A 14,511-nucleotide genomic window follows, 5' to 3' on the forward strand; every position below is an offset into this window, starting at 1 on the left:
ATTCCAAACTGAAAACTAGTATGGAATCCCATACACAAATAACAGCTACCCCTATAACTGTTAGACCCTTGTGCTCTTACCGTGAGGGATTTTTTAAGCAGGGAAATTAAATGCAAGTTGCGTATGATTTGGACTTGATGGTCCTTGGGGGTCCCTTCCAATTCAGCCTATTCTGTGATACTGTACTTTAAGCTTGCTGTACAATACAAACATTCCAGAAGTTTGCATGGATCACAAACTTACACCTGAAGAGATTTGGAGTATGCCTTTCATGTATTCTGATACACATTTTGAACTTCAGTCTTTGGTAGTTCTTACCTTGCAGTTCCTTGTTACTGAAATGAGCAATGCCAAAAATGAGTAGTCAGCGTGTTAACATTTGCTTTGTATTTTTTGCTGATTACCCCTGGCATCTCACATGTATATTCTAAAGGGATCAATGTTTTTATGTAATTTGGAAACTGCTGATGTCCATATTAATTCTTTATGTGAAGATTTAGATTTATTTAAGCAACACTTCGGGCAAATAACAGAGTTAAGGGAGAAAAAGGAATTTTATTTTTATTAGAACAAAAAATTTGCAGCTGTTTAACAAAAAATATTGCTTTCTAATATTTCTGTTAATTATATCAGTGAAATTGTCATGGTGCGGTGCTGTTTTGGGGTTTTTATTTGGTAACTTGCTGCTTTCTTATTATGGTTAGGATTATTATTAGGATATGGTTATCATGGTTAGGATTTCCTTTTAATGCTCTGTCTCCATCTACCTCTTGATTTTTATTTATTTTTTTAATGTGCTCTCTGTTATGATAGTGACAGCACAGTGATTATTGTTTCAGTATCAGTTACCGAATTATTTTTTTATCATGTGTCCTTAGTGGTTAAAAGAATTATATTGTATTTTTCCCCTTCTAAGTTTTCAAGTATAGTTTTGTGCCTCTGTTTTGCTTGTATGGCTCTCTGGATATGAAGACTTGTACATTTTCTTGCGTTTTTGGTAGGTTTTTTCCAATTTTACTCAGTGGGCATTCTACCTATTTGCCTTTGTTGCTGCCAGTGCGGTAATAACAACTAAAACTGTTATTGGCTGTCTTTGGATCTTAAAATGTTTTAATAACAACAGCATTTGGGCTCAGTTGGTGATTCAATTCAGAACTACAGAAATTTACTGTAATTGCAACAGAACCTGTGATAGGATCTATGGTTATTATTAATGAATAATCCTGTGTCTAGGCATTTTTAGTTACTGATTAGCCAGATTTCCATACAAATATAAAAGTGGATAAGTTTAACCACAAAGATGGGGTGATAATATTTGTAAATACTGTTGTAGTGAGAGCTCAGAAGCAGTCATAATATCCCATAATAAAGTCTGTGTGGCAGGATAGTGGTGTGTGCCTAAGGGTGTTGGGTTTGTTACCATTAGGATATGGGCTCTTGAGAAGGAATGTAAAGACAGAACTTCCTCATGATGTAGACCACTTGGGAAATTTTTTTACTGATGATTTACATAATTCTTTTACCAAGGAAGGAACATAGGAGTATTTCCTGCTTTACAGATGAGAAAATGGAGTTACAGTTGCTGAGTGACCGAATTGTTTCACCTCTCTAACAGATGTTCAATAAAACCCATTTTCTCTAATCTCTGCCATGTGATTTTGTAGTAAGAAGGAGTTGTTGTGGTAGTCTCTCGTTTTAGGACAGAGGAAAGCAATTCCTAAAATCCCCAAAGGAATGCTACAAAACCTCATGAGTTCCCTAGCAGCAGTGTGCTGCTGAAGTGGGAGCTCTTCATCTCCAGTGTGTAGTAGGTAGGGAACAGCTATGGTTTATCAGGTCTCTTTTCCCATGGGCCTGGGAAGTAGTGAATGTGTATTTATTAATTCATCTCATACTGAATAAGCAGCAATGTAAGAGCACCTCTTCCATGTTTATTTTCTATGATTTAAAAAATCTTAACGGTAGCTTCCTGAAAGCTTTCAAGAGTATGACAGAGATCATCATGTTCTTGCATGCTGTGCTAAGATGATAAATGGGCCTTGAAGACACTGAGAAGGCATTTAAAAAAAAGCCCCAACAAAACAGGGAAAGCCACTAACCTGACCTCAAAGAATCTGCTGGCTGGAGGGAAACCTTCTTGAGATAGGAAATGAAAAATTAACGGAGGCCTACTTGGATGCAGTATGTTTTAGACAGCAAGTGCATTGCTCACAAAGGGCCTTAAATGACTTCATATGTATATATGTAACAATTACATACATAACATAACTAAAACCTGTTTTAAACCTGTTTCCTCCTACCTCTCCAAAACCACAGATCATAGTCCATTGATTAGATTCTTCTATTTCAGGTTTGAGGGTCTTTCCTTCTTTTTGGTCACACATTTGTAATATGAAATATTTCATTTGACTAATTACCTTTATTTAATGACTAATCTTGCTTTATGCAAGTTCATTTGGACACACTGGGTGATAGCTTCCTCTTTCTGACTTCAGGGTAAAATACTTATATGGAATATAATGGCAAAGGAGGCTCCTGCTCCAGTCAGTTTACATTGTGTGGGCTGTGAGAGACTGAAGGCTCTGAATGACACAGTTCACTAGGTGATGGGATCTACATCCATCTATAGGTGTCTTTGTGTTAAATTTGTTTCTATTAAATTCAGAGATTCACTACCTGAGAACTGTAATATTATGGCCGTAAAGGTTACAGAATCTTTAAAAATGCTTCTTCCACATTTTTTATTCAGTGCCTTTATCAGCATAAAAGCCATTGCTACAGAACCAAGAAGATGTGAAAATGTAATGATGAGGAAGAGAAGGTGATGCCTTGGGAAGGCTGACCTAGAGCAGAGACTAGACAGAGCTAAAGAATAAAGTAGGTATTTATTAGGAGGCCTCAGTAGATTCACCTTGGGCACCACAAGAGCCCAGGGAGGGCTACACCCAAGGTGAACCCAAAATGGTTACAAGAATGGATGACCGGGCACGGGGTCTCTCACTTTTATACATTCTGGTCTGTTAGTGTATTGGAGTTAAAAGTCCAATTACAGCTTTAGCTTGTGAAGTCCCATCCTTCTTGTTTTTCTCTCTTCAGTCCATGTTGTTTATGCTCTTGGGCCTGAGATCTAGATTGGCTGTCCTTGGTCCCCAGCTAGAGAAGGAATTGTTTTGTCTCCCTACTCTGTGAAGAGAGCTCACCATCCCCTAATATGAAGCCCAGACCCACATACTAAAGCAGCACAGAATCTGAAAAATAGAAAAGCTAAAACCTGAGGCATCAAAGGTGCTGCATGAAGTTAGGGGAAGATAACTTATTCTTCAGTTTTTTCTTGCCTTGAATGAGTCTGAAAGGTGATAACTTTTGACTGTGAAGGATCAGGAGCAAGGAAGGCATTTTCCCAGGTCATATTGAAGGAGAGGAGGTGGCAAGTTGGTAACTCCCTCTGTATTCTCAGCTTTGTTGAGGACTTAAAGTGTGGTTTTGAAGTCATAAGTGTGTGTGGATCGTGGCCATAGTGGAGTCACACTCTAAGGCAACAGAATTTCCTTCGTTGTAGATAACAAGTGTTTCCATGAGTCATAGAATTAAATTAGCTTTTACTTCCCCTCAGCTCCTCAATCTTTTTTGTCATAAGGCTCACTGATTTTGATATCTAAAAAAAAAAATTGGCTCCAGTTGAAACTTAGCCCGGATCAAGAATAAGGGCTCCCCTCTGTGGATTTACTGGCATCAAAGAGTGGGGTTGGAGGCAACCTTTCTATGACAGGAGGAGTATCTTCTATAGAAACATCTATTTTCATAAAGCACATTAGGATTTCATATTTAGATTGCCCTGCTCTTTTGTCAAACTTGATTAGAAATTGGCTGCTGGGTTTAAGCACTGCTGTGGAGAAAGATAATTGAAGTGTGATCCCATAAATTTGATTTCCTTTAGGAAGCTATGTGGATAAAGTTTTTAGTAGTTGCAATTGTAAAGAAAAAATGAAGTACAAATAGCTGGAAATGGCTGCATGTTGGAATATCTGAGGCACTGGAGAAGGCTGCAGGAGGAACTGAAGTGGTCATTCTGGCAGGCAGTGCTGGCTGGTATTAGCCAGGGCTATCTGAAGGAGGGAGCTCTTACTTTTTTTTACTATACCTGAGTTAGTATATTTCATAATAAATGAAAATGTTGAAAGTCTTATTTTTTACTTTTCTCTTTGATGAAAGTAAAGAGATTTTGAAGACTATTTTACAGGGATAGATTGCCAGCATTTCAGAAGTAGCCACATATGGCAAGAAGTAAACTCAGTCTTGTTGCTGAACTTAGACTTGGACTGCCCTCTTCTGCTAGTAGGGGTTAGAGCTTTTCTTGTTAGTGCTCAGGAAAAAGGCTGTGGCACCCTTTACTGCCATGCCTGCTTCACTGGAGCTTGGTCATGACCTTTATTTGCAGTGCAAAGCTGTTCTTGAGATCTAAGTTTCCGATTGCTGAAATCTCTCTTGGACTGTGTCCATTTCATGCATTGAAAATGCAGTGACTATGGCTATGACAATGGCTGTGTTTTGGGGCTTGTCCTGTTTCCAGAATTGGAAATAAAGGGTTTTAAAACCTGCAGACTTTGAAGTCTCAACTAATGTAGAAGAATTGTTTTCGTTAACACTTTTTTCAAGTTGTCATTGCTTTCCTGAAATCCACATGATTTCACGTTTAGGCACTGCTGGATATAACTGAAGATATGAGAGTTTGTGATTTTGTTTGTAAGAATTGTTTGATCCAACTCCAGCAAAAATGTTATGAGACATAATAGCTCTGAAATCGATTGAGGCATTAAGAAATTACATTGCAGCACGAGACTTGTTCTGCTGAGTAAAATATGGGGGGATTTAGCTTTTCTTTATTTTTTTCTTTTTCTTGTCCTCTTCCCTAGGAATGTTTCGGAAAAATGAAGACTTGACTCCATCACAGAGGTGTTTAGCTGTAAGGTAGGCTTTCAGACATTCTGCTTTGGGGATGTTTTGTGTATTTTCTTAATGCTCTCTGCAGTTTCTACAGCTCAGGGTTCAAGACAGAGTTTATAAGGTCATGTAAAACAGATCCATGTTTTTATATATTTTTAGTTTAATTTGTATATCTGTTCTGAAAAATATCACTAGGAGGAGATTTTATAGTTATTGAAAAAGAACATTCTAAGTTCTATGCAGTCTATGCAAATGCATGCCATATCAGATAGGAGTACACATATGAAGTAGCTGGTGAAGAAACATTGTTAAATTCTGTTTTTCACTATTTAACTTGCCTTTTCTCAGTACTTTATTCAGGACACTTGAAAATAGTATGTTGCTTTGGGCAAGAGAGTGTTGAGACATCTGTTTAAATTGAAATTATTGCCAGTTAGGCCAAACCTTTGTTTATTGATTCAATTGTTGAGGGAAAAATAGTTTACGCAGTGGAACAAACACTTAGGAAAACAGCCCTCCCTTTCCTTCCTCAGGCTCAGCTTCAGTCAAACACCTCTACTGGGCAGGGAGAGACTCAGTAGAGTTCAGGAGGTCTGTCTCAAAATGCCCAGTATGGATTGGAAAGAAATGCTATGTGTAGAATGTTTCAAGCTGTGATTACGAAAGACAGACAAACTGCTCTTGTCCATGTGGTTTTTACTGCAGTTACAGAGAGTGGTAGCATGGAGTGTGACGTTTCCTACTGTGGAAATCCTGAAGAACTACACAATCCATCTCACCAGTTGCTTGTCTTTGAATTACAGACGCATGCCAAGTCTACTGGAGTATTTAAGTTACAACTGTAATTTCATGGGTATCCTGGCAGGCCCGTTATGCTCTTACAAAGACTATATTACTTTCATTGAAGGCAGATCATACCAACTGCAACAGTCTGAAGCAAATGGGAAGGAAGATACAAAGTATGAACAAACGGATCCTTCCCCAAATGTAAGATGTGTGACTCTTGCCGTGCTGATGCTTATGGAATCATTGCATGGAAAGCTTGGTTTGCACTCTTCATTTACAGGCAAAACTGCTGAGCTGAGTCTGGAGTTCGTTCATCAACAGAATAGTTCCTTGTTCAAAAAGTTACATGCTTATTTTTTAAAGGCAGGTTTTCTCCATGGTTTCCAGTCTGGATCTTGTGGATAAAAGCAGATTAATTTGGAGCTTCCTAACAAGTTTATATGGTAAAAAGCCATCTTTAAATGAAAACTGTTCATGCATGTTCACTTCAAAGCATATACTGTGCATAAAAACCCAGTCATATGTAACAAATTGAAAAGGTCATAGAAATAGTTTCATTTTTCATGCTTGCAGTCATGTAGAGAGGTATTAAAGAAGGATTTTGATCTGAAGGTGTAGTAAAAGATGTACTATCCATAACACTATGAACAATACTTCAAGACACATAAGTCTTTTTTTTCTTTGGTCAGTTACTGGAGAAGAGACCAAATACATAGAAAAGATAATCCAGTTGATCATGCCTTACAGGAGAGATTGTATGACCTGAATTTAAATCAAAAGCTCACAAAACTTTTAAAATTTAGTCCAATTAGGTTAATGCCCAGAGTATTGAATATTATCTTTTCACTCTTTTCATATTGTTTTACGTAGTAATGTATCAGGCGTTTAAATTTACATGTGCCTAAGATAATTCTTACCTCCCATAAGAGGCAGATTTATCATGGGGTCACATGGATGGCTTTTGCTAATTCCAGCACCAGTTGCCCATGTTCTGCTTGTCTTGTGAGACCAGCTGTTGCTGGAGCAGATGGAGGTGTTTTCCCACATGGAGCTGCTTGTCTTGTCCTACCATCTAGAGGTCATGGCCCCACAGCTGGGCCAACAGGGAGCGCTTCCCAATCACTTGGGGCTTCTTCAACCACTTCCATCCTTGGAAAGGTGGGTGAGGACTCTTTGCATGTTCCATTCTACCCATCTTGTATGATTGTAGTAACTTGCACAACTGGAATCTAAACTCCTGGCTGGAGGATGATAACACTTGAAGGTGCTCCACGAATTGACAGAGCATGTGAGTTCACACAAGTGAGCTGTGGAACATGTTAGGAAGGGTGAGACACTGCGAATTCCTTGTGTAGATCAGCATCACATGGCCCATGCTCTGCTTTGATGTGTTGTATCCACAAAGTTGCAGGCACTTTTGTTTCTAAATGTTGTTTTGGCCCAGTAAAGTCTTGTGTACTAAAATCCTATTTCTGCAGAAAACAGTTATATAGTAAAATTATTGCAAATAAATGGAGGTAAACCAAACCTGCCTGTATCAGTACTTCTGGACACACATCCACTGATTGCCTGATAGGACTTCCTGGCTTTTTACCACATAATCTTGCTAGTAATATGGACAAGGTCAATAGAAATAAATATAAACCTATGATGGCTTCTTCTTTCAGGTAAGTGCTTTTCCTTAAAATTATTTGCTCTTAAAATGCTTGAAACTTTTGCAATTTATGCTGCATTAGCTTTTGACATAAAAACAAAGAGAAGCTGTTTATGCTCCTGATATTTCATCTCCCAACTGGTGTTAGAGAAATCTGGCTGCATTTTATAACACCAGTGAGTATTGTGTGCTTTTGGAGAAAGATGAATGACACAATTTCACTGCATTTGCTGTATCAATTAAAATATTCATTGTCTTGTTCTAGAAGAATGTTTAAATACCATTAACTTTATATTAATACTTAAAATTTGTTATTATTTCAAGAAGAATAAATTTTTACGTAACTCAAAAAAATTTGAAATGTAGAGGAGATCAGCAAATGTTAATGTCATAAATAAAAAAGAATCCTTGAGCTGAGTTACAGTAAGTTTCATTTATTGTTAAATAAAATTACATAACTGAAGTAGTTCATGCCAGCCTCCTCCTCTATAATGTGTGTTGACTGCATGATGTAAACTTGGATTAGTACTTTTGCTGTGTTCATTGCATGTTAAATGAAACAAGTCACCATATTAAAACTTACTTCTTATATCCCTCCTATTGTGCCTTTTTGCAAGCTATCAGTTGTTGGTGCTCAAAGTGGTGTCAACTCTCAGAAATTAATATCTGTCTTTGTAAGTTTCTTTTTATTATGGCTACCCTTAAAATACAAGATTCCTGTCATCAGAGATCTACTTTCTTGCTTATTATGCAGAATCTTCCTACAGGTTATAATGTTCTTGCTTAAATATCTATAGTTTTTGTCTGAGGCACCAACCTCTCCAAAATAATGTGCTTTAATACCACTAAATATTATGTATTAAGTACTGATTCTTTATCAAATTAAGAACAAGTTCATTCAAATAAAATTTTTCAAGATTCCTCTCTACTTTTTAAAATCTATTTGTATATGTTATACATGCTTATGCAGTAATTTATTTCTAAACTTTCTGAGCTCTGTGAGTGCTTTACCTTTATTTCTTCAGTTAGAAAGCTGCTCCTGAACTGCTTTCTCCAATTAGGTATCTAGCTTTCAACCTAATTATATTCCCATCTAATTTATGCACATCTAGTTTTGTCCTGGCACTGTCTTCTAGCTTAAGTACCTACTTCCCTTCCCAGTGTTGATCATATTTCATATTTTTATACAGGTATGCTCAGTTGTTCATCAAAACTGGATGAGACAGATCTTTTTACCTTTTTGTTGTAAAATAATTTGTATTTCATGCTTCTTCTGAGGTCAAAGTTATCCTGCATTTTACTGTCTTTTAATTTCTTAACAGAACAGTTATTTTGCTATGTTGAAAACTTAAAAAAGTAAAATAAATGAAACTACAAATTACTTCATCCTTGTAAAAATTGACGAACCCCTCTATGTGACTGTGCAATTCAGTGATTTCCCATTTATGCCTTGGCAAAGAAAGGTTAATTAAGTAATAAGAAGTGGATGAATGTTTTATCAAATGCATTTCAATAGGTAATTGAAAAATTGAACAATGATTTTGTTGGTATCATTGCACAGTGTTGTAGTTTGAGTCAGATAATTTGATTTGTCTGAATCTAACTTGTCGTGAAAAAACAAACAAAAACCCACCAAAACCTGCCAGACATACCACACACCTTCCCACCAAAAAATTTCCAACAAACCCCCTCCTGCAAAATGCCAAAAATCTAGGTTTTCATCTGATTTGTTTCTCTAATCTGACTCAGCCTAAGGAGCACGAGCCAAACCTTCAGGGAGGGAGTGGAGGCAGGGCAGGACTCCTTTGCATTGCAGCCTGTGTTTGGCTTGGCCTCAGAAATACTGCTTAAACCAGTCTGGAAACAGCAGCTCCCCAGAGGTGGGAGATTTATTTCCACCACAATTTTCTAAGGACCCTGTAATCTCTGATTCTGATCCCTGTAAGTGGTATCAGCATGCTGGGATATATAATTATTGAGTGAAGTAGTGTAATTTAAAAAAAAAAAAGTTTAATTCATGACAGAATACTGTATGAGTTCATTATTTGTTCTTAAAATAAATTTTGTTGAAAATCTGATGCTCCTTCATAAAAGAGGTGTTTTCCCCTCCACAATTTATTTAACAACCTTCAGAGAAATGCAAAGCATATTTGGTGTTGAATAGGCAGGTGAATGACATCTGTTTACTAATGGAAAAATTGGCAAATAGAGGCAGTGGCACAAGGCAGGTCCCTGAACAGAGATAACAATATAAGTGGCCAAAACATTTTTTGAGACTTTGTGGTCATCTTCAGATGGAAAGAACCTATTTTATATATTCATACTTATGTTTTAACTTGCATGTTACTGTTACCAGCTCATTGTTTCTCCTGCAGAATTGAACATGACTTGTAATTATGGCCTAGGCCTTAAAGTTAAATCCTTGCAAATGTCTTCAAACTTGGGGTGATGCCTTCTGATACTTACAAATATCAGACTTTTGTATTTGTCACCAGAATTACCAGAATTAAAGATTGATTAGTATTAGTAGTAACTGATTTTATGAACATACATTTCTATTGAAGATCCTGAAGGTGTTAAGCCAACTGAACTTTCCCTCTGCTGTAGCAAAGAGAGGGATTATGAATAGTTCTGAAATAACCAAGGAATGCTTTTAGAAAATTAATGCTCTTCACGTTGAGCTCTTGTAATAGAATAAAGTATTAAAATCAAGTTCATTAGAAAGCAAACAAATAATTAAGCACCAGCTTTAACCATTAATAGGTAGTTGCCTCCTGAATTACCTGGCAGATGTTTTTTGTGAAATCATTGGGATTCCTGATCCTCTCTGAAATGTCTTCTGAGATGAGCCAAGTGAAATATATGCAATATCCAAAAATACCCTCACTGTTTTAGAACTTTTCCAAGTCTCACTCTTTAGTCAGGTTGTACCACTTCTTACATCTGTGCAACTGAGTGAATCTTTGATATGTTATGTCTTGCCAAAGTGTGTGCTTTCAGTTGGACATTTACTGCCCCATTCTGTATAATGGAAAAAAATAGCCCTTTATTTTGGAACTAAATGTTGAGCTGAACTCTCAGAGAAGCAGGATGTTATCTTTAAAAGTTTGGGTGGGTGTACTGGAAGCAGCACAGACAGATTCTGGTTATATTTTTGTTCTGATGCTTCAGACAAAAGTAGATTGATTGTTTTCTTGTCAAGTTTAGTATCTGTATAATTGTAATGTAAATTAAACCAGTAATGTTTAAATATTGAGATTGCATAAAACAAAAGCTTGAAAATTATATTTCTGTGAATTAGCTCTCGAGCTTCTCTTGTTGGTGCCTCCTTTAGTATGTGACTGGGGTCTTTCACAAAATATGGTGTCTGCCTTTGGGATGTGGACCAGACTAGTGACTTAAAGCAGTCAGTGTCAGGCATATATTGCTTATATTGCTCTGTATGTTTTATAATAGAACCTTAGAAAAGTTCTACTGAAGATACATACTCTTTACTGTGGTGGTTATAGCAAAGCTGAGTTTTGAGAAAATTTGAGTAGGTCCTATCTGAACAACACACTCGTACATATCTGAGAGCATACTATTTGTACCATTGTAGCTTGATCACTCTGATTGGGAAAACAGGTCCATCTAGAACTGATTGGCTGAAATTTGGGCTGAAATTCATAAATCATTTCAGTATTTTAGTTGGTTTAGAATTTAGATGCTTTGATAATGTAACAGAGATGATTGATGTATTGAGTTGGGCAGAAATTGAACACCTGCATTATGCCAAAGGGTCCTGAAAAGAAACTGAAGTTTTGCCATTATTCTGGAATCTCTGCAGTAATAATCTTACTTTGTCCTAGATTATATGTTTTGTGTTATGATGTCTTAACAATTTAATTGCTTCAGTAATTTGACAAGAAAATAAGAAAAAAAAAAACCACCTGACTTGCAAAAGGTGCTCTGGTTATTAAAAGGACTTTTAGAGAGTCAGTGTAGTCAGACTGGATTTATTGCGTTGGCTATGGAAAGTGATGCTCACAACTTGATCAATATAACAACATTCCTTGAATCTCTATAAAACAGATTTTTTTATAAACTATTTTAAAGTTGCTTGTGTATATATTACTGAAAAATTAACATATATGTATGTCTGTATAGGGAAGGAAGATTATAACTTTCCTTTGTTTCCAAAAGATAAACAAAAAAATGAAGCTTACAGAATCTCCCTTAAATTTTCAGATAGCTGTGGCACAGAAGCTCTTGATCTGTGGACTGTCCTTACTCTTCCACATGACTGTTACACAAACTTTGCCTGTGGAATACAACATTGATGATAACTTCAGAGCTACAGCATCATGGCCTGTAAGGTTTTTCTACCTGTATGTGTCTCTTATGGCTGCCAGACCCAAGTATTATTTTGCATGGACTTTAGGTAAGTATATGTTTAAAAAGATAATAATAACAACAGAAAGACCATTGTTGAGTATCAAAGAGTACTGAGAGTCATCTGAGATGTGCACACTTCAGTGTTTATTAAAAGTGGTAGTGCCCTCTTGAGGCCTTAGGAAAACCTGATTGCATTTAAGTCTTTCAATGTATTAAGTACATTGAGTAGTGTCTCTTTTTGAGAAGTGATCACTCTCTTTTTGGAAGGTGATAGTGTTCCAATGAACAGTAACTTTAAAAAAAGGAAAAGTAGTGGTACATCTGTTCTGATGTACAATCCTTTTTGTTTATGATTTTTAAAAATTTATTTTGATACCTTTATTTTTGGCATATCTTCAGAGTTAATTTTAACCTCTTTCTGTGGTTAGTTATCAGTAATTTGTTTGATTTTATTCAATCACAAAGGAAAATTAATACTTTGGAATTCAGGTACATGATACTGTTGTTAATAGTAGGTGGCATTTTCAGAATTTGATGGGTGACACTTCAGTTTTAGCCTTAGTTTACTAAAAGTTTGAATGACTGGTGGGATAATGTGCTTAGTAATTTATTTAAGACACTTGAATAGATTATACCATTTAAAGAATATTTTGCATTTCCCTTTATGTTACTTGTAAAAAAACAATGTGTACAACAGGAAGATACTTTATTTAAGTAAGCTGACATCTTGAAAGTGGCTCACACAACAGATTTCATCAGCTTCCTCCTCCTCTCCAATTTTGCATATTTGTCTGATAGTTCTTTTGAGAGAAAATCTGTGGGAACAATGCAATAAAGAAAGCTTTAGGGTAGCAGAGCAGCATGACTCATTTACAGCTGCTGCTTTCATTCCTGGTCAATGAATTAAATACTTTCAGCTTGTCTGGATATAGTAGTTCTGGGGCTTGTTGTGGAAATAAATACTTTTGAATATTATGCTCTTATACACCCGTATCATCATCTATAAATAGTAGTAGTCATCTGAAAAGTGAATAATTTCAGTTGGGCTTTTTTTGGCCTTTAATACTTCAGTTGGATTCCTCTTTATGCACTTGCTAGCAGTTTAGAGCTAGCATTCCTCTGGTAAATACCAAAAAAAAATAAACTATGCCAACTCTGTACTTCTAGTTTGTTAGCCTTCTTCCTTCCATTTTGTCTCATCTAAACCTATAATGGTAGGAGTAGAATGTGAGGGGCTTTAACAGTTTTACTGGATGTTACACCTTTGAGTTGTTCATTACTATTTTTGCCACTTTAAAAAAAGTGTTAATGAAATTAATTACTTAAAATGAATACTAAAATGCTAGTTAATAAAATGAGTACTTACTCTAGTTACAGTCTTCGCATTCTAGCTTGCAAAAGATTATGGAGTTTGTGTTTGCAGTTGTTTCTAATTGAGCGTAAAACTATTGCCAACTATTTGAAGTTGGCATAGCAATGTCAGATGTAAGGCAGCAAATTTTGTTACTTTTTAAAGATATTTAGAAAAAATCCACAAGGAAGTAAAACTATTATAAATTCAAGCACATGTCATTTCCTTATGTGTGGCCATCCTAATTTGGAAAATACAGGTAAGGAAATGTTAGTGTCTGAGCTAACAAAGCTCAGGCGAAGGTGATGACTGAAAGTGACAGGCAGTAGAGATCCCTGGTATTTTCTTGCATAGCCCAGATGACAGTAGAAGCTTTTTCTCCTATGGAAAAATATTGTTTGCTTCAAACATCTGACCTTTGACATGCACTGTAAACACTTCACATTCAAAGGTGTTGTAACAGTGACCTTGTGCCATTAGTGGAAGTTTGACGAGCTCTTCATTCCTTAGAAAGTTCCTGGTTTTGTCTGTTGGGTTTGCACTGCTCTCCATGGGGTGCTGTGAATGTGCACCTGCATGGAGGGAATCACACAATTTAATCTTTATGCTTTTAGCATCACTGTTGCTGCATAATGAAGACCAAAGACATGCATGTGAACATTGAGCTGCTGTTTCAAATCATTAAAACCAGCTACTGTTTTATAGTCTTGATGCATCTCACTGAGTTTGTTTTTCTGTCTGATTGCTCAGGCAAGTCTAAGTAGGTGGTATGGGAGACAGGGAACATCTTTACTGTGTAGTAGCTAGTGCTACCTCTCATTCTTAGGCTTTTGTGCAAATTTTTGAATTGGAAGCTAGTGTTGCTTGGATTGTTTTCTGTTTGTTCAAGTGATCCTCAGTATTTAAAAGAAAAAATAAACACAGTCTTTAAAATGCGATAAATGTTTTGAATAAACTACGTGTTGTGTGATGCACAATTTGTAATACAGACAGTTTATAATTCATTTGTTTCTTCTTGTGTCATTGCAGCAGATGCAATTAATAATGCAGCAGGGTTTGGTTTTAGAGGCTACGATAAAAATGGAGTTACACGTTGGGATCTAATATCAAATCTGAGAATCCAGCAAATAGAGGTTTGTTTCTGGTTCTTTCAAAAAAACACACATGCCCATGTAGGTAGTTACTCTTAATTTCAATAACTTTTCCTACACATTTGTTCCTTTAGATAGTGAATATGTTCTAAGTCAAAAATGATGTGTTCACACCTTTAAAAAAGGGTGGAAAATAGCCTGTTTTGAACATGTCAATTGACTTCCAAAATATTCTGTGGTTATAAGTAGTTAAGTAAATAACTTAGCTCATCACAAATTTGGGTGAGAGGATTTATAATTTATACACAAGA

The 14,511-nt window shown here is 36.2% G+C and overlaps 1 protein-coding gene across 2 annotated transcripts in view; it reads left to right on the forward strand.

Moving 5' to 3' along the window:
* The window catches only part of MBOAT2 (membrane bound O-acyltransferase domain containing 2), a 93,523-nt gene that overhangs the window by 64,507 nt on the left and 14,505 nt on the right, over nt 1-14,511 (forward strand). For both annotated transcript variants that reach the window (XM_066547236.1, XM_066547237.1), the window contains 4 exons: nt 4,914-4,968; nt 5,748-5,931; nt 11,612-11,804; nt 14,139-14,242. In XM_066547236.1, coding sequence (XP_066403333.1) covers nt 4,914-4,968; nt 5,748-5,931; nt 11,612-11,804; nt 14,139-14,242 — 536 coding nt within the window. The remainder of the gene's footprint in view (nt 1-4,913; nt 4,969-5,747; nt 5,932-11,611; nt 11,805-14,138; nt 14,243-14,511) is intronic.

The sequence above is a fragment of the Molothrus aeneus genome, chromosome 3, assembly GCF_037042795.1.
Source record: "Molothrus aeneus isolate 106 chromosome 3, BPBGC_Maene_1.0, whole genome shotgun sequence".
In the NCBI taxonomy this organism is placed as follows: domain Eukaryota; kingdom Metazoa; phylum Chordata; class Aves; order Passeriformes; family Icteridae; genus Molothrus; species Molothrus aeneus.